Raw genomic sequence first — 18293 nt, forward strand, 5'->3', positions numbered from 1 at the left:
AGTGTGTTAGGTAGGAGTGTGAGATTGTGTTAGGTAGGAGTGTGTTAGGTAGGAGTGAGATTGTGTTAGGTAGGAGTGTGAGATTGTGTTAGGTAGGAGTGTGTTAGGTAGGAGTGTGAGATTGTGTTAGGTAGGAGTGTGAGATTGTGTTAGGTAGGAGTGTGTTAGGTAGGAGTGTGAGATTGTGTTAGGTAGGAGTGTGAGATTGTGTTAGGTAGGAGTGTGTTAGGTAGGAGTGTGAGATTGTGTTAGGTAGGAGTGTGTTAGGTAGGAGTGTGAGATTGTGTTAGGTAGGAGTGTGAGATTGTGTTAGGTAGGAGTGTGTTAGGTAGGAGTGAGAGATTGTGTACCATTTTCAGGGGCCGCAGGGAGCCCACAAAGGGGGTTGGGAAGCCCCAGGCCTCTGGATAATGAAACTCTCCAGCCTCCAGCACTGATAACATACCCTGAAACCCTGGGTCACTATACACCAACCACCTGGAGACACAAATACACACACACACACACACACACACACACACACACACACACACACACACACACACACACACAAATATGCAGACACAGACACACCCACACAGGGACGAAATAATTATAACAGGTCTGGTAAAGGTAAACAGTTTGACTGCTAGGTATATGTTTACTCACTCACAGGTACACACAGGTATACAGTCTAATTCTGCTGTTATACTGTCACACATAAACAGCATGACTAAACTAACAGATGTAAACAAGGGGATTGCTACAGGGCAGCGAAACATGTCACAGAGAGAATGGCTACAGGAATGTTTTTTTTCTCTTTTAGGCAAGCATGAGCAGGCTGTTAACATTCCACTTGTGGGAGAGATATACACATACAGCTACACAAACACACACACACACACACACACACACAGACAGACACACACACACACAAGCATAAAACAGGGAGTGGCAAAGGATGGAGAGGATGGGCTCTGCTTTGCACTTTGATATACTGAGACATCACATGGCAGTGGCAGGGCTTGAAAACAATCCAAGGTTGAGAAATCTCGATCATATGACATGTGTTTTTATTACCATGGTAACAAAGCAGGGCTTAAAATTCATTTTTCAAAATGGGGGGGAATTCATATAGGGGGGATTTACACAATTTGGGGGGGGGGGGGGGGGTTGATTATGATACCAAGTCAAGAATTGCGATTTCGATACTTCTTCGATACTTTTTAAAAAATGTATTTGATTTGGGGGCCCCCACCACATTGACGTCATCAGTAATATTGAATATACTGTAGTGGGATCATTCACAACAGTGGCCATCCTAGATTCTGCTTGACTCTCTCCACACACACAAACACACACTGAACATGATGGCCTGTGTGATATGTTCCTATTTCATATATTTTTTAATTCATATAGTGTATTTAGTTAATAATGTATTTTACTAGTTATTACTAGTAGCTAAACATATTTAGTAATTTGAATGCTTCATATTGATTTTTAAACCATTACATTTAGGCATATCTTTAATGTGGTGTGTAGGTCTAATTGAGTGCACATTGGTGATGTGTAGGTGTAATTGAGTGCCTGTCACTTTAAGAAATACGTGAGAGTAATTAGCCTTCATCCTGACGGTTTTAGGCTAGTGAATAAAAGTTGTACATAGTGCATAAGGATATTTGGATGCAATTCATTATGTTTTCTATGTCATTAGATAAAATAAATGTTCAAAAAACTAACTAATCGAAGACAACCTTTCTGGGATCAAGTGTTTTGCAATGTTCACTAATGATTTTAGTGAGCATTACTGGCAGACGTGACCTGAGCTAGCAGGGTAGTTACCAAGGAGCTCTCTCCAGATTTTCTCTCCAAAAGTTAACCATGGCTGCGTAGCCTATTTGCATGAGCGCAAAGTGGTTCTCTCTCTCTCTCTCTCTCTCTCTACGTGTGTCTGCGTCTGCATGAGGCTATGTTCCATTCAACACGGTAGTTGATCCGTCCGGTCAATAGCACCGCATTCACGCCACTTCATGATTAGATTAACGTCATCAGACAGGCTGTAAAAGTGTATGCGGGAATTTCTCGCATTATGATGGCTAGAGTTGCGGGACTTGAACAAATTATGCGCAATACCCGCAATCCCGCAGTGAAATTTAGGCCCTGCAAAGGCATGCTGCACTATGGTTACTGTGGCATTCTGACTCCCCATTCTCAGCAAAAACTGAATAGCAGTAGTTATAAGTAGTTATAAGTACTCACACACACACACACACACACACACACACACACACACACACACACACACACACACACACACACACACACACACTCACACACACACACACACACACAATTACAGAGAGAGAGAAAGAGAGAAACAGTGAGAGAAAGAATGAGGAGAGAGAGAAAAAGAGCGAGGGAGAGAGAAAGTGAAGAGAAAGTGAACATTTGCATGTGGTGCATGGCTGAGTCTGGCATGCAACACTGCCCAGGCGGGTTTTCAGTTTCCTTAAATACGCAGTCAGTTTTTCCAGGACTGGAGAATACTATTTAATAACACGTGCGCACACACACACACACACACACACACACACACACACACACACACACAGTAGGGAGAAGTGAAACTCACACTCCAGAGTGGATTCTGATGGAGGCAGTGTTCTGGGGGATGGAGTAAGAGCACACCTCTGGGGTGAAGTCGGTGAAGGTGGAGACGCGGCCCAGACCGTTGGGCTCAGTGAACAAGTCGATTCTCGGCATGCTGTAGTCCTACGGTCAGCAGAACAACAACAATATCTTTATTTGGGACCATTTGAATTAAAGGTGCATTTTGGTTTAATTCAAATGAACAATGAACAATGAACCTCAGCTAAGCTACAAGAGTACAATTCTTTAGTAAATTAGTTACTTAGTTATGTCTCAAAGAATATTTTACACAAAATACATAGTTAGGTAAGTTTGTTCATGTATGCACAATACACAAATACATAATTTAATATCTCTAAATATTTAAATATGTCTAAACACAAAAAATGTAGGGGAATCGTTTGCCTTTAATACTGCAAACAAACTGTCACTAGATTAGATTAGATTCAACTTTATTGTCATTGTGCAGAGTACAAGTACAAAGACAACGAAATGCAGTTGAGATGGGATGGGCATTTCCTGGATAATAAATTATATTCCCAGTTACATTCCACACCTCTGACGCACCTGCTGAAGAATTTTTATTTGGCAACAGCATATCAAGACCTTTAGTCACAATGTGTTGTGTCTGTTCATGCGTACAATGAATATTTATTTGCATGGACAGGTATATCAAACCAACAGTTAACCAATAACATTGACACATTCTGTTGAAGTATGTGACAACATCATTTGTCTTCAAGTTTCAAATGCATGCTTGCACCTGCAGTTGAAAGTTAGTTGTGGATAGTCAACTGTCACTCACCTTCACTGCCAGCCGTATGGATCCGATCTTCAAGGGGGTCGTTGGCATGGCGAGTCCCGGTGGCTCCGGTTCCGGCCACATGTTCTGCAGCTCCATGGGCCCTTCCTCCAGAGCCACCATCCGGCCCTGGAACCCCGGCATCTCGTATAGCAGCCAGCTGCGGTCAAATGAACAGGACAGGACAGGACGTGATGTCATGAAAAGAGGAAGTGTTCGCAACAGGCTTAGTCACCTAACCACAAAGCTGTCCCCCCGAGGTAGTTAGGCAGAACAGGAGCATGTCAGGACTAATGATGACTAATAACACATGACTCATAAGAGGAGTGTGACTGACTGAGCGAGACTAAGCGAGAAAACAACGCTGTAGCTCGGAGTCAGCTGGATTTAATTAACTCGTTACAGTGTCAAGCATCCCCAAGCAAGAGGCTTAGGTGGGAACACTAACAGGACCTACTGTGCATGTGATGGGCCGAGGATTGGATTTGCTCATAGCTTTAGAATGTGAAGTGGTCTATAATAGAAGTGTTCTGTTTCTTCATCCTTGTTTAGACTGCTAATAGGTACCTCATAAATACTGATTTAGTGGAGAAGTGCCGGCTAAAAATACCTGCACATGTTTAACAATTGTGAAAAGTCAACAGTATCAGTTATATAAACAAATTTGCATACCTGCTCCTACAACCATTTTGAAAGGCTACCTTCCAGTTTGTTTATCTAGTCCCTAAATCAAAGCCTACCGGAAGGTTCAGTAGAGCTGAAATGAATTGCCTTAGGGCTTTTACTGTGTGTTCCTGAAAAGTCCACGGCCAACAGTATCAGCAAAAGTTCAAGTAAATAAAATCCCTTTTATGGACCCCTGCCAGTAAACCAGCTGATATCACTCCTGATTGAAGAGCCATGCAAACAGGAGTTGGACTGTAACCCTGGGGAGGATTTCCCCATCATGAGTTAGATATTCCGCCTCTAGCGTCCAGCTCTTACCATCCTCTGACCACCTTGATTGAGATGACAGGAGACAGCTGCAGGAAGGAAGCGTCCTCCACGTCCCCAAAGATCTCAGCCGCCTGGCCGCCAAACTCAGCCTGCTCAAACACCACCATCTGTGAAGAGGATAGACAGACAGATCAGACACTGATCAATCTGATATCCACACACCCTTCAGAGATAACAGAGATGCCTGATAACCAATCTGCCTTTTCCCATATTGGTAAAAAGAAAAATACTTAAGTTAAAGTTTGAATTACAGGTATTTTCATAGGGACAAGTTGAGACTAACAGAACTCTAAGGGAAATTTAAAGGAAGCCATGAGCAGAAAGACACACCTTTCCTGGGCGTTTGTGGAATCCTCTTGATGTGGGAATCTATAAGAATCACAATCAGAAGACATATTTATAAAAGGCTGACAATGAGTCACACAAGTAATGGCTAATATTCTCAGTTTGTATTTCATAACTTATGCAATCCCAATAACACACAAATGAAAAAATACACTTGAGAGAGGGTGGTGTAGTGATAGAAAGGGGGAAAGGGTGACAGAAGTAAAAAAAAGAGAGGTTGACAAACTCTGTGGAAAATTACTAAACAGGCCCAGACCCAGCCTTCCAACAGTAAAAAGTACAAAAAAACAGCTACTACAGTAACAAAGGGATGAAGCAGAGCAGAGAGAAAGAGAGCGGGAAATGAGAGCAGAAGAAAATATACAGAGAGAGGCACTAACATATCAGGGTCACACCTAAGCTTTTCATGTCTCTTTGATCATGTTCATCCAGCTAGAAGATGCTACACAGGCCTCAGTCATCACAACTTTCTAATAAAACTATTAATGTAACAGTAACCCCCGCAGTAAAAGAACTCACCTTGACCGGTGTTGGTGGTAGTTTGCTCTTAGGTGGAGGCTGGATGATGTGTGGAGGAGGGGTGAGTCCAAGGAGGTTGTGCTGATGTATGCCTGAGGTGAGTGGATTTGGGGCACTGTTATTTTCCCGTGTTGGCAGCAGAGAAGGTGGCTCAAAGGCCTTTGGATTGCTGGCAGGGGTGTCATTCTTCTTGACATACTTCTCCAGTAGGTCAGGCAGATGGACGTCAGTAAAGGTAGGTGGAGACGGACAGGTGGGACTGGGTTGGAACTCAGGTGAGCTACGCTCTGCAGGGGTAACGGCCTCACCTGCCTCAGGCATAGCAGAGAAAGGAGTCCTAACAGGTTTATTCCACTGCATTAGACTGGACAAGATGGAGATTCGCCCCAGCCTTGACGAAGCCAACCCACTCTCCTCAGCTGCCTCTTTGTCTTTGTTGTCGTCCTCATCGAGGAGTTTGCCCTCGCCCCTGTGGTGCTCTCTTCCAGCTCTCTCTTTGCAGCTTGGTCGTGAGGAGGACTGGATTTCTTGGTATATCATGCTGTCCTCGGTCATGCGCTTGCGTGGGACCTTGGCTTTGTCCCTGTTACTTCTGTTAATGACCATAGCGGGAGACAGATCTCTTGCGAAGTTCTTTTTCCTTTTCCCGAAATCAAACGTTTTGGGGTCGAATACCTTCTCAGAGTTGTCTTCCTTGATGGCGGGCATCGCAAAGGGAGGGGAGGGCAGCTTGGCCTGGCCAGGTCTTCTGGGAGGGAACGAGAAAGGTGTCCCCAGCTCCTTGATGTTCCGGATGAAGTTATCAAAGTCGTCCGATGCATCAAGGTTGTCGTCATCGCTGACAGAGCAATCCATATTCCTCTCTGCACGCTTCTTGCCAAATTTGTTGTCTACATCTAGCCAGCTGGATGGGGCATCCTGATTACCCTTCTTTGTGGAGCTGAGGTTCAGGGAGAGGAGGTTTTTGGGAGGATCGTTGACTACTGTGGTTGCTTTATGAGTTTTAGACTTCTCAGTCTCCTCCTGGGGTTTTAAAGCAGCAAATGTCACTTTCTCTTTGACTTCAGCTTTGTTTTTAATGGGCAGGAGATCTTGAATGGCCGGAGATACCACAGGTGCCATGTGCTCTTTAGGAGCATCTTCAGCATCTCTTGTCTTTGGTTTTGGCAAGTTGGAGAGAGTCACTGGTTTCTCATCTGGACATTTGGAAGAAATGGTCTTTGGTGCTTCTTCGGCTTTATTTTGGTTTGTGGCGTTCTCTATCAGAGTTTTATTCATCTGTTGGGAGTCTTTGGAGTCCTGTTGCTCTTTGGGTTTGTCTGCTAGTTTCTCAATTTCTTGCTGTATTTCGCTATTATCAGTTGGGGTCTTAATGCTCTCTTCAGTCTCCTCTGCTGTCTTTGAAAGTCTCTTTTTCTTCTTCCTCATTTCTCTCGCTTCACCTGTGTTCACAGGTGCATCTGCGACCAATGGTTTGCTCTCCTCTGGTGTTAAAACGGTTTCTTCTTTCTTCAGGGATTCTGTGACGCTCCTCTGTTGACTCTCTTGAGATGTTTCCTTCTCAGCTTTGCTTAAGTCTTTCTCTGTGACTGCAGTAAACACTGCTGTGGGTGGACCTGCTGCAGTAGCGTCCAGGCCGTTCTCCACTGGCCTCTCCGTGTGCTTAGCCTTCACTTCTTTGGAGACGTCTGAGGCATTTTGGATTGATGCTGTGTTTTTCTGACTCTTGGGAGGTTTGTCGACACGGTCTGGTGATGGAGGCTCAGGAGATTTTAATTCCTGTGGTTCAGGTGTGGCCTTTCCTTTTTGTTGTGGTGTCTTTTCTACAGACATCTTTTCAGGAACCGGCTTTTTTTCTACACGTTCTACTAAAGCAGTAGCTGATTCCTTGTCTTTTGGAAGTGCAAAGGTGTGATCAGATGGGATAGGTTTGGGAGATTTCACTTCCTGTTGCTCTGATTTATCCTTTCCTTTTTGTTTTGGTGTCTTCTCAACAGTCTTTTCAGGAGCAGGCTTTTCCTCAGAAACTTCTGCTGTGGTTTTACAAGCCTCTCTGTTCTTTGGGCTCATAGGCGGTTCGATGTTAGATGAAGGCAAGTTAGATGAGGTGGGTTTGTTTGTCTTCACCTCCTCTGGGTTTGGACTGTCTTTCCCTCTCTGTTTGGCCGTCTTCTCCACAGCAGGCTTTGCAGGAGCTTGCTTCTCCACCACATGCTCTGCTACACTCACCATGCTTGATTTTCCCTTTTCTCCTTTCTCTTGCGCATGTTTACTTTCCATCCTCGCGGGGCGGCCCACATCTGGCTTGCTCTGCTGTACCTTGTCCGCGGGATCCACATCTGGCTTGGTCTGCTCTTCATTTGTTTGAGATTTACAGCCCCCGGAGTCAGTGGACTCTGCGTCGGATTTCGTAACAGTCTCATCGCTGCTGCTGCTGCTGTAGTTTGTTTCGCTCGGTGTGTTGCCCATGTCAGTAACAGCCACTGCCTCTCTCTCAGCCTTCTCTGCGGAGGACTTCTTTGCGAGTCCCTGCTCTGGAGTCTGCTGCTCTGTCACTGGAGCTGCGAGCTGGGCAGAATTTTCCGCCTTCTCACCACCCCTCAAAGTTTTGAGTTTTGTGGGGCTCTTGAGGCGGGATGGGAGGGGTTTTCTAGCCAGAGGAGGCTTCTTGTTCGGGCTGCAGCTCTCTCCTTGCTCCACTCCTGAGGCGCCTTCTACAGCTGCAGCTCTCACAGGTCCACTGTGTTCAGCGTCTGAGCCTCTGCTGTCAGCGCTGTGTCCGTTTGTACACTGTGAGTCACGTTTCTCTGGCTTGGCCTCAGCCAGTACCGTTGGGCTGAGTGACTCACCCTCTCCGTGGCTGGAGTCCTCGCTCGAAGACTGCCAGGGGGGGCTGGACAGAGAGGGGCGGGGCAGCCGACTTCCTGTAGGTGAGGCCTCTGATTTGCCTTTCCTGGAGCTCTCATGGAGGGAGGGCCCAGCCCCGTCTGTGCTCGGCTGCGGCTGTTGCTGCTGGTTGCTCCTGGAAAGGGAGGGAGGGGCCATGTTTGCCAATCTGTTTTTGAGCAGGGCGCTCTTTCCACCTGAGTCACTTATCTTGACTTTACCGTCGACGGGCTTCCTGACTGAGGCGCCCTCAGTGACTTTAGGGAGCCTGCTCTTGGCAGTGGGTGTCTGTGCTTGTGATTTAACACTGTAATTTTCCTTGGGTCCACTTGGTGCGCCTGTGTTTTTTAAAAAAGCGCCCTGTCTCCTCTCCAGACTTTTCTCTACTGTAGTCAATTCAGAGGGCTTTCCTGTTTGGTCTCGGCTAATGTGCCTGTTGTCAGCCTCTCTCAGTGGGAGGGGGCTGGCAGGCTCCTCAGAGGGTGTGGCCTCCTCAGACCCTGGCACTGCCTCTGTGGTTGGTCTTGTGGCACTGGGCGCCTTCAGGATTTTTCCGTCTGTTTTCGTCTCAGTCTCCCCAGGCAACAAAGCAATCCGGTCGCCTAAATTAGGGTCATCTGACTTTGGCCCGTTCCCCTTTCCTCCTCGCTCTTTCCCAAATGTCGAACGACCGTTAACATCTCCACTGCCATCTGTTCCTTGGGCAGTTTTTGGAGCACCATCAGAGAAAGACATTTTTGGAATTTTAGACTTAATCTCTGTCTGGCTGTTGTTAGGTGACTCCTTTATTGTAGGCGACCTGGGTTCCCTTCCGGTCTTGGGAGTTTTCTGTGGTTCCCCATCACTCACCAACAAGGTCCGGCCCTTTTCTGCTGTTGCTTTGGTCTTTGGGGCCACTGGCGGGCGCTGAGCTGGGGTAGGAGACTCATTAGGTTCACTGTCCGCCTGTCTGATTGGTCTGCTGACGACCCCTGACCCCAGCCGGCTTATTTGCAATTTGGAAACTGGCATTTCGGTGTTGACAGTGGCTGTGGGAAGTTTGTCTACGTGCTGAATGCCTGGATTCTCCTCAGGAGCATCTGTTCCAGGCTCTGCTGTCTCCTCTAGCAGCTGCTTGCTTTCTACTTTCACATTTCTGCAAAATGACAACAGAATTATAGTCTGCTCCAAGAAGACATGTTTCTTTCTAAGTCTCTCTCTCTCTCACACACACACACACACACACACACACACACACACACCAAAAGACAGGAAGGAAAAACCTGCTCAGGGAAGGAGAGCCACAGTGAATTCTCTCTCTCTCCCTGATATACCCACAAGACATACTCATGCAAACACACGTGCAACTACACACCCACACAAACACATGCGTGACCAAGGAAAGAACAAAACTACACGCACATAGAGCACACCAAATGCACTTCAGTAATTTCCCCCAAAAAACCACAGTAAACATGAAAATGCAGATTCCTCTGGTAGCGTGTCAACACACCGATTACAGGTAATTAAACCACATGTTACAACCCCACTAAGTAGCAAATGTGCTGTCAAAAGGACCTCTGTATAGGTCTCGCATAGGGTTAAACAGCCTGTAGTGAAAAGCCACAATAACAACAGGGCTGGTGTACTCTAAAGCTTCAAGGACACATCTGTAATTTTCAAAACTCTCCCTAGTGTAGAGTGAAGAATGTAATAAGATGTACAGAAATGAAAATTGGCCCAAATCCTTTTCCACATCCCATGATGTTTATGGCTCTCTCTCTCTCTCTCTCTCTCTCTCTCTCTCTCTCTCTCTCTCTCTCTCTCTCTCTCTATCTCTCTCTCTCAGTCTCTCTCTCTCCATCTTTCTTTCTCTGTGTGTTTAGTTGTTATGAAACTCAACACTGCTCTGCTGAAGAATGAGCCACCCTCATTTACTTCTATCCATTACAGACCCTTTTTTCTCATTCACTAAAAAAGAAACACTTTTTTTATCTCACAACCCCTTACATAAATCCGACCAGAGAACTCAATGGGCGTGAAACCTGAGATAGCAGCTATCTGGCTGCTATTGTGTCCAGTTTGTTTGGTGTGTTTTCATTAGGGCCGATAAAGAGCAAGGCTGTGGTCACCTTGAGTCATGACGATGTGTGCAGCAGCGAACGCTTGCATGACTCAGACACTCCAGAAGGGAGAGCCACTCAAAAATAGCCCGACCACAGACTTCACTTTTAACGGCTCAACATACCAGCTCACTGCCCTCACTGCCTCTGGTACTGTACTTCCACAAACCTAACGGCCAGCCTGAGCCTCCCTACGCGTTTGGCTATGAATGCTGACACCCCTCCTCCTGTGTTGACAGTTTTGCCAGTAAATAAAACTATATCTACAGACATGACAAGTAAAAAAAGAGTCTCAAAATAATGGAATCCCAAGAAGGGGTTATAGTACTAACAGCTCAATAGGTTTATTACAAGATATTGTAGATATTTATTTATTTATTACAAGATATTGATGCTTTGCTAATTTTGTACTTATGTAGGAATTATTTCTTCTGTATTTGAAACTGCTGGCTGCAATGTTATTACTGAGGAATGCTGGTATTGCTACTAGACATAATGGATTCCAGCTGAAAAGGATGTGTATGCATTTTTGGTTAGATTGGAGAGGGCCATTGAGTAAATTTTGGTGCTAATAGAACAGGCTCTGTAGTCAATATTGCAGCAGGATCTGGTCTTTGTAAAGGGAACTGCACTTCATTGTTCACCACTATAAGAGGCCATGGGAACACAGGGCTCAGATTGCACTCTTCTCTCTCCTACAGTAACACACAAACACTCACAGGCACAGACACAGAGACACATACACACACACACACACACACACACACACACACACACACACACACAGTGATGTCCGTGGAGGTAAAGAGACAAACACACAGTAAAGCAGGTACTCACAGTTTTACTGACGTCTGTCCAGTCTCACTCCTTGGGTCAAGCTCTTGGGCTATGTGGTCAGTGTTGTCCACGCTGGCCTGGGGGCTCACAGACACACGCTTGGCGAACACCTTCTCTCTGTGGGAAAGCTTCACACTCCTGCGCTTCTCCTCTGTGCTCTGAGCCTCCTGCTGAGAGGCAGTTTGGTCCCCCTCCGGTGAGGGTGTGTGTGTGAGCAACTCCTCTTTTGAGCAGGGTGTGTGTGCAGTCTGCCGTGTTGGAGCAGGCACCTCTGGCTCAGGTGTTGGCGTCACACCAGACTGTGCTCCAACAGGTGCAGGAGGTGGGGTCAGCACAGGTGAGTCTGTGGAGGGACCCACCTCTTCACCCTGTGGCCCAGCCTGCGTGGGTGTGTGCGTCTGCGTGGGGGACAGAGGCTCCGCAGTGCTCAGCTTGCGGGGCTTCCGGCGCGCGGCGCCCTTCCTCCCCATGCCGTCACCTCCCTCTGCCTCGCACCCCTCCTCGTCCTCCTCGGTGATGGGGCCGGTGACACTCGAATTTCGGGACTTGGAACCGAGAGTCACGCCCACAAGAGCTGAGTAGTTGCTACGGTTACTGAGTGCAGGTATCACAACGGTCTTTTTCACAGGAGATTTGACCTAAGCAAGCACAAGAAGACGTAAAAGAAAATATTGAAGTTGTAAGGAGACACTTATAATGGTGATGATATGAGTCTAGGAGGAAGAGGAGGAGTAAGAGGAGAGAGACAACAACATGTTGTTTATTATCTTTAACACGGGAAGCTAAATATAATCAACAACAACAGTCGAGGACGGAAAATCAACTGAACCAGGAGAACAAAAAATAGTAGTCTGAACATTCCAGCTCTAATGTGATTATGCCCTCTCTAAAGCTGTGCCAGCAGCTTTGAATGACCACCCACCTGACTGGGGCTTGTGATAGTGGCCTGAGCGGTCTGTGCTTTGCTGGGCTCTGATCCCTCTCTGCCTGCGGCCTTATCCTGGTGCTCCTGGAGCTTCTTGTTCACCTCGTCCACCAGACTCCACTCGCTCACCTCAGGCTGGTCTGCCCCTGATCCTCTCCTGCTGCCTGGACCTTGCTCGTCCGCCTGGCCCTCCGGCAGATGCTCTGTGCTCTTCTCAATGACGCTTTTCAGCTCGCACACATGCACCCCCCGGACGCTCTCGGTCTCGCTGTCCTCGGAGCAGTCCGCGAATGGGAGGTCGCCGCCGTCTTCGATGATGGAGGCGATGCTGCAGATGCTGGTGGCGTCGTTGAGGACCGAAGGGGTGGTCGCCCCGGCGCTGGGGGACCCCAGGCTGCTCTGGGAGGCACTGCGGCTCTTCTTCTTCTGAAGGCCCAAGAAACTGCCCAGACGCTTGAACACTCCTCCTCCCCTCTCCCCAGAGTTCTGGCATCACACAAACGGTTAGGAAAAGAGAGAGAGAATCAAAGTTAAGGGGGCAAAGTCGTTGAACTATGCAGAGAATCTACTGAGGAGCGACACATGAAAACACAGACACAGATACACACACTATGGGACTGAAAACAAAAGTCAACAAAAGTACCAGAGACTAGAACATCATTACTTTATGCTTGCCTGGGCATAACTGCTATATAAAAAGGCAGGAGATTAACTCAGCAACACTATCACCTTTTGCAAACCATTACAGTACAACTGCCAACACAACAAAGATGAAGATGTAACAATGTAACAACCACTTCATACACGGTGTGCTGGTTTACAATAAGTTTAATATTTTCACTTATGAGTATTGCATTGTTATGATGAAGTTATACAACCTCAGTCAACCTGTGAAACACACCATGCCTGACCAGGTCAAGTCATATCAAAGCAAAAAGCCTTAGCGATAAACCAACAACACGTAAGCGAAAAGAATATTTTATCACGCAAGCATATGTGAAAGAAATGGCCTTTACCTTAACACGAAGACCACAGATTCATGTTGTTTATTCTGAAATCAAAACCCCACTATTTCGCACAATCAATGAAATTCAAATGGCTCACAAGAGGCTAGTTCTTCCTTCCCATGCTGAGTAGGCTATCGTTGTAGGGGATAACTGCGTAAAGTTTGGTCAGGCATGCTCAAGTTTATGAGACGACATCCCAAATGCCCGCGTTTCCACGCCCCTCCCGTGGGCTACTCTGGTCGTCCCTTCTCAAGTCGAAACAGGATACTGGAGAACGCCAAAAAGTTTTTAACCCTCGTAAGCGATGATGAGAAGAGAACAACTGAATTAGTTCCTTACCAGGCTGGCGTCGTGCCCTGTATCTAGAGACATGTTAGGAGACGTTAGGCTTTCTGTGTAGACAAAAAAAGTCAAGCCAAACTCTCAGGTCAATATCCGTTCCGCATTCTGTGCAGCTTCATTAGGCTAGTCCATTAAAACATAATGACTCCTCATTTCAGTCCATAAAAATGAAACATGAACTGTGTCTCAAACACTAAACATTCTTGTTCATTTATCAAATAAGATAAATCAAACTAGCCTACAGAAAATGCGGTCCAGCAGAACTTGTGTCCGGTGGATGACGAGGTCACTGTTGCAGCCAACCAACCTAGCTCGGACACTGCTCTCTGCCTGAAATGTCACATGCGCCTCAGGTAGCTAGGTTGTATGTAAAGAGCATAGTCTGTCTAGCCTATTCAGACATGTCTAAAAAACTGACTGACAAACATGCCACACCCTTTCTCTTATCATAGATGAATTACTCTTTGTAATAAAGTGCCCACACTCGCTATAATACTGGCATGTTCTTAGCCTACCTGATTAATTTTTTACCTGGGAGTTTTAAAATATTAGTTATCTGCTGAAGACATAATAGTGGAATTTTATGTGATGCTTGGGGAACTATCACTTTATAATTTTGAAGCTTAAAAACAATAGCAGATTGAGGTTAAAAACAAAAACAGATTTTCAGCAGGATGGCTCTCAGATCCTCATCAAATCGAAACTTTCCCTTACAAAAAAATGGGTCAGTCAAAACAGTTTTGGGACAATCAAAGTGCAGTTTTTCTGAAGTACAATGAAGTTCATGTCCAAAATATTGCATTTCTGCAGTATAGAGCAGCAAATTGCAGTAGCCTACATGTTACATTACATTTAGCAGACACTTCTTGACCAAAGTGACTTACATATGTCAGCTATATTACAAGGGATCACATTGTCCCCGGAGCAACTTGGGGTTAAGTGCCTTGCTCAAGGGCACAACGGTGGAAGCCGGGAATTGAACCGACAACTTTCAGGCTACTGCACACTAGCCCAGTTTGAAGGAACTATTTGCAGTGCAAGAACTGAAGTACTTTGGACAAGAAAACACTGCATTGCACTACACTACCACCGCACCCATGTAGTGCAATGCAATGTTTTCTTGTCCAAAGTACTTCAGTTCTTGCACTGGAAATAGTTTCTTCAAACTGCAGTTTTGATACTCAGAAAACAATATTTCCTATTATGTCTATGATATGAGTATGAGCCAATGGTCTCCTATCGTCAGTTTGCAGCCAAACATTAGATTATAAAACAAATATGTTTTAACTCTACAAAATATCCTCCTGTTATTTTCTACACACTGGGTGTAATTGTAAGGAATGAAGGGACGCAAATTAAAGACGTCACAGTTCACTCCCCAGTGCAGTATGAACATACAAAGACAGTGCAGTGCGCAAATGGAGATGGATTCAACCAGGCCAAAACAAAACCCAACCCAATGTCAGTCATATCACACTCAAATACCTTTACTCCGTCAATGAAGCTGCATACCATAAATGCCTACTTGACACTGAGAAAGCAATAGTGTCACTGGCTTGCAATGCTTGTAATTGTCTGAGAAAGTACTCTGGTATTTTCAGCTACATACAGATAGTGTACCAAGATGTGTATTTGTGCATTTGGACAATGCCTTATTTAGATAGCTGGGTGTTCTGAAGACTGCCATTCCCTGAGGTAGCTTGCAGGCTACACCTCCAGAGTGCGGGCCATGCATGATGGTTGGGGATGCAATGAATCAATCCCATGCTCCCATTATTCTATGAACTGTAAAGGGGCTGTGCACGAAATGACAAAATTGTTTTCTGCAACAATAACAATAACTTATCGGAATGACCTCTTGACCTGTCAATCCCTTCACTCCTCTGATCTGTGTCGGTTAGAAGAAGTCGGCACTTAGAGCATCATCAGGTTTCGCACACAGACACAGCTTGGTGGACAATTCAGTGCTGACCGTGTGTACACACATTTCCCTGCAGCCATGTGTCCATGAGAAGGAAAGAACACGTTATCGTCTCATGTGGTATCAGTTGACGCAGCAAATCATCTCACAACAATGGAAGAGTGGCACATTCACGAGCCTGTGCAAACATTAATTGGGAACTTGCCATCTGTTTATTCTGACAGGACAGCTTGTGGCAATTGTCAGGTACATTGGAACAGAACAATGGTGAATTTAAATTACAGAGGTCACAGGTTTTGATTCAGTATAAGTATAAGTATATATACTCTTTTGATCCCTGCATTTATCCCAATCTGTGAATTAGTGAAACACACTCAGCACACACACACTAATCCCGGCGCAGTGAGCTGCCTGCAACAACAGCGGCGCTCGGGGAGTAGGGAGGGGTTAGGTGCCTTGCTCAAGGGCACTTCAGCCGTGCCTACTGGTCGAGGTTCGAACCGGCAACCCTTCCGGTTACAAGTCCGAAGCGCTAACCAGTAGGCCACGGCTGCCCCCAGACACCATCACCTCTCCAAAACTGGACCTTTAGTACTAAAGGTTCCTGACTCTGAGTCAGACCAGGTCTCCATCTCCAAGTGAATGATATGTGTCACAGTGACCTCTACAGATCGTCAAAGGAACCAATGAATGATCTGTACCAGTGTGTGCCTATGGAACGCAAATCCCATCGATACAGTGACTGTGTTATTAGTCCAATTTTTAATTTGGCTTTTGTGAACACAGTTGGCAGACTCTGCCAAACAGTCTTGGTGCTGTGGCCCAGAGCCGGGATCCCTGCACCCCCAACATCCTGTTTGAGGTTACGTAACTACTTTTTGTTCCACCGCGCTCAATACAGTGAGAAAGCTAATGGGCTTTAAGGGAAAGACAGGGAGTGGAAGGCGTACGCATAAATCTGGAGCAAATTAATCAGGAATCTTATAATTGAATGAACTGATTCATTGCCAGCTATTTTCAATACTGCTTCTGCGAAATTATGCTTAATAAAGTAAATCCATGACAAAGAAAGGTGTACAAAACAATCATACACTGATCCTACCAGTAAATGTTACAGTTATGATGCAACAGTCTAGAAATTTTATCTACCATTACAAAACCTTTGACTATATTGTTTGGTCTTCTACTGAAGTGTCTGTATTTACTTTTACTTTTGGCAATAACCAGACGATTTGGTAACAATAAGATGAGAGACCAGACGATGTTGATAAACTGTTGATAATCCTTTTCCAGTCTCTGCAAGGGGGATTTTGGTTGGCAAGACATTGTTGCAACACAGCCTTCTACTGCCCCCTGCTGGTCAGTCTAAATCAGTCACTGTAATACAGCCAATATCTCCATGATAACACCCAAGCTACCCTTGCCCCACATATTACAAATCATCTTAGTTTTGACAGAGAATGAATATGGGACAGCTGCGCCAGCTAAAAAGCTATGCTTTATATATTCCTTCAAGAGTTTTTAATAATATCTCACTGTATATTGTGAGTGCTAATACATTCTAATCAACACACAAAGACTGGCTGAATAGGAAGGAGGAGTCTGGATTAGGAGGACGGCTCACCTTCTTGGACAGACGGGAGATATCCAGACTGAGGGTTGAGGAGGTCTCGGCATACATAAAGGAATTTTCATCATCATCTGCAAACCTGCAATAGCGTGTTTGAGAAAGATAGAGAAAGAGAGACATTGAGTGAGAGAGAGAGAGAGACAGAGACAGAGAGAAAGAGAGAGAGGTTATCACACTGCAAAATCTAATTATACAAGAAACAATGGCTACCCCTCTTAAGCTTACACATATAGGCTGGGTTTTAAAGCTGAAAAGAGGTAGAAAAGTGGCCCTCCATTTTTAATGTGTGATATCAGAGACTTTATTAGATATCCTTAGTGACTATTACAACAGTCTTAGTATACTATGTTGACATCTACATACAGTTTGTAGCTTGCAGAGGTCCCATTGTCAGTTTCATGAAAATTGATATCCTTTGATGTTGCTAATCACAGTAGGAGGTGATGCTATTTCTGTCCACAAGAGGGTGACAGACATTTGTAAATGAACCAGAGTCAGTTTTTACAATCAAGAATCAAGTTTGAATCCTCAAGAGACTCCTAATATGTCATACGTGTCCACCCCAGGTATTTGGTAAGTAGAATGATCCACCAGACCAGCCAACTACGGCAGGTGTGAAATAAAAAGACTGAAATATGCAACATCATATCATGGCTGACTCCAGTAGATCACAAAAACACCCCTTAAACAACATATAACCTGAATGGTGTGCTTTTAAATTCACGTGGCCTAGAATTCTACAAGCAGCTGCTTTTGCATAATCTAATTTCCCTCAAAAAACCCCAATTTCCCTCAGTTCTTTGTCATCAGTTCCCTTCTAAAAACACTTCAAACAACACATTTCAAATAGGACCAGCCTGATGCTATTGGTTCCCCGTCGTCACGCCTCTAAGCCACACCCGACAACAGTTGGAACTGGGTTAGTGACCGCAATAGGATGCAACTGGTCAGCTAGGATGCAGCTGGTTAAACATAATTTAACGTCTACATCAAATACTGTATGTAGGCCTAAAGGCTATGCACTCTGTTCACAAACAAAAAACAATAACAACACTACATTTCATTACACTTCATTTCACATCAGTAAATACTATGATGTGCTCACCGTCAGCCGATAACAACAGATAATAATATGTCGTCTGATCATATTATCTGAACATCACCATCTGTGCTAATCCAATGCACTATATTATTAATGCAGAGTATACCACAGGCATGGCATGTAACATTTATCTTTCTATTATGACATTTTTACGTGTTTCTACCACGGCATCATGTCTGAAGCATGCCAGGGCATAGCTTGCTGTTGGCTACACCTCTCTGATGGGAAAGCATCAGACTACAGGTACGACC

The 18293-nt window shown here is 45.2% G+C and overlaps 1 protein-coding gene across 3 annotated transcripts in view; it reads right to left on the minus strand.

The window, feature by feature from the left end:
• crybg1a (crystallin beta-gamma domain containing 1a) overlaps positions 1 to 18293 on the minus strand; it is a 51764-nt gene that overhangs the window by 11196 nt on the left and 22275 nt on the right. The window contains exons 2-10 of one of the 3 annotated variants that reach the window (XM_076300758.1): positions 16935 to 17019; positions 12170 to 12526; positions 11116 to 11753; positions 5291 to 9311; positions 4757 to 4795; positions 4415 to 4533; positions 3434 to 3590; positions 2612 to 2751; positions 351 to 477 (exon numbers count right to left, since the gene is read on the minus strand). In XM_076300758.1, coding sequence (XP_076156873.1) covers positions 351 to 477; positions 2612 to 2751; positions 3434 to 3590; positions 4415 to 4533; positions 4757 to 4795; positions 5291 to 9311; positions 11116 to 11753; positions 12170 to 12526; positions 16935 to 17019 — 5683 coding nt within the window. Of the gene's footprint in view, positions 1 to 350; positions 478 to 2611; positions 2752 to 3433; positions 3591 to 4414; positions 4534 to 4756; positions 4796 to 5290; positions 9312 to 11115; positions 11754 to 12037; positions 12527 to 13386; positions 13467 to 16934; positions 17020 to 18293 lie in introns of those variants that run through there. The other 2 variants (XM_076300757.1, XM_076300759.1) reach the window with 2 other exon arrangements.

The sequence above is a fragment of the Alosa pseudoharengus genome, unplaced genomic scaffold, assembly GCF_046254945.1.
Source record: "Alosa pseudoharengus isolate Yale_2024_CS ecotype anadromous, Long Island Sound unplaced genomic scaffold, YU_APseudo_1.1 YU_APseudo_1.1_scf_22, whole genome shotgun sequence".
Taxonomy (NCBI): Eukaryota; Metazoa; Chordata; class Actinopteri; order Clupeiformes; family Clupeidae; genus Alosa; species Alosa pseudoharengus.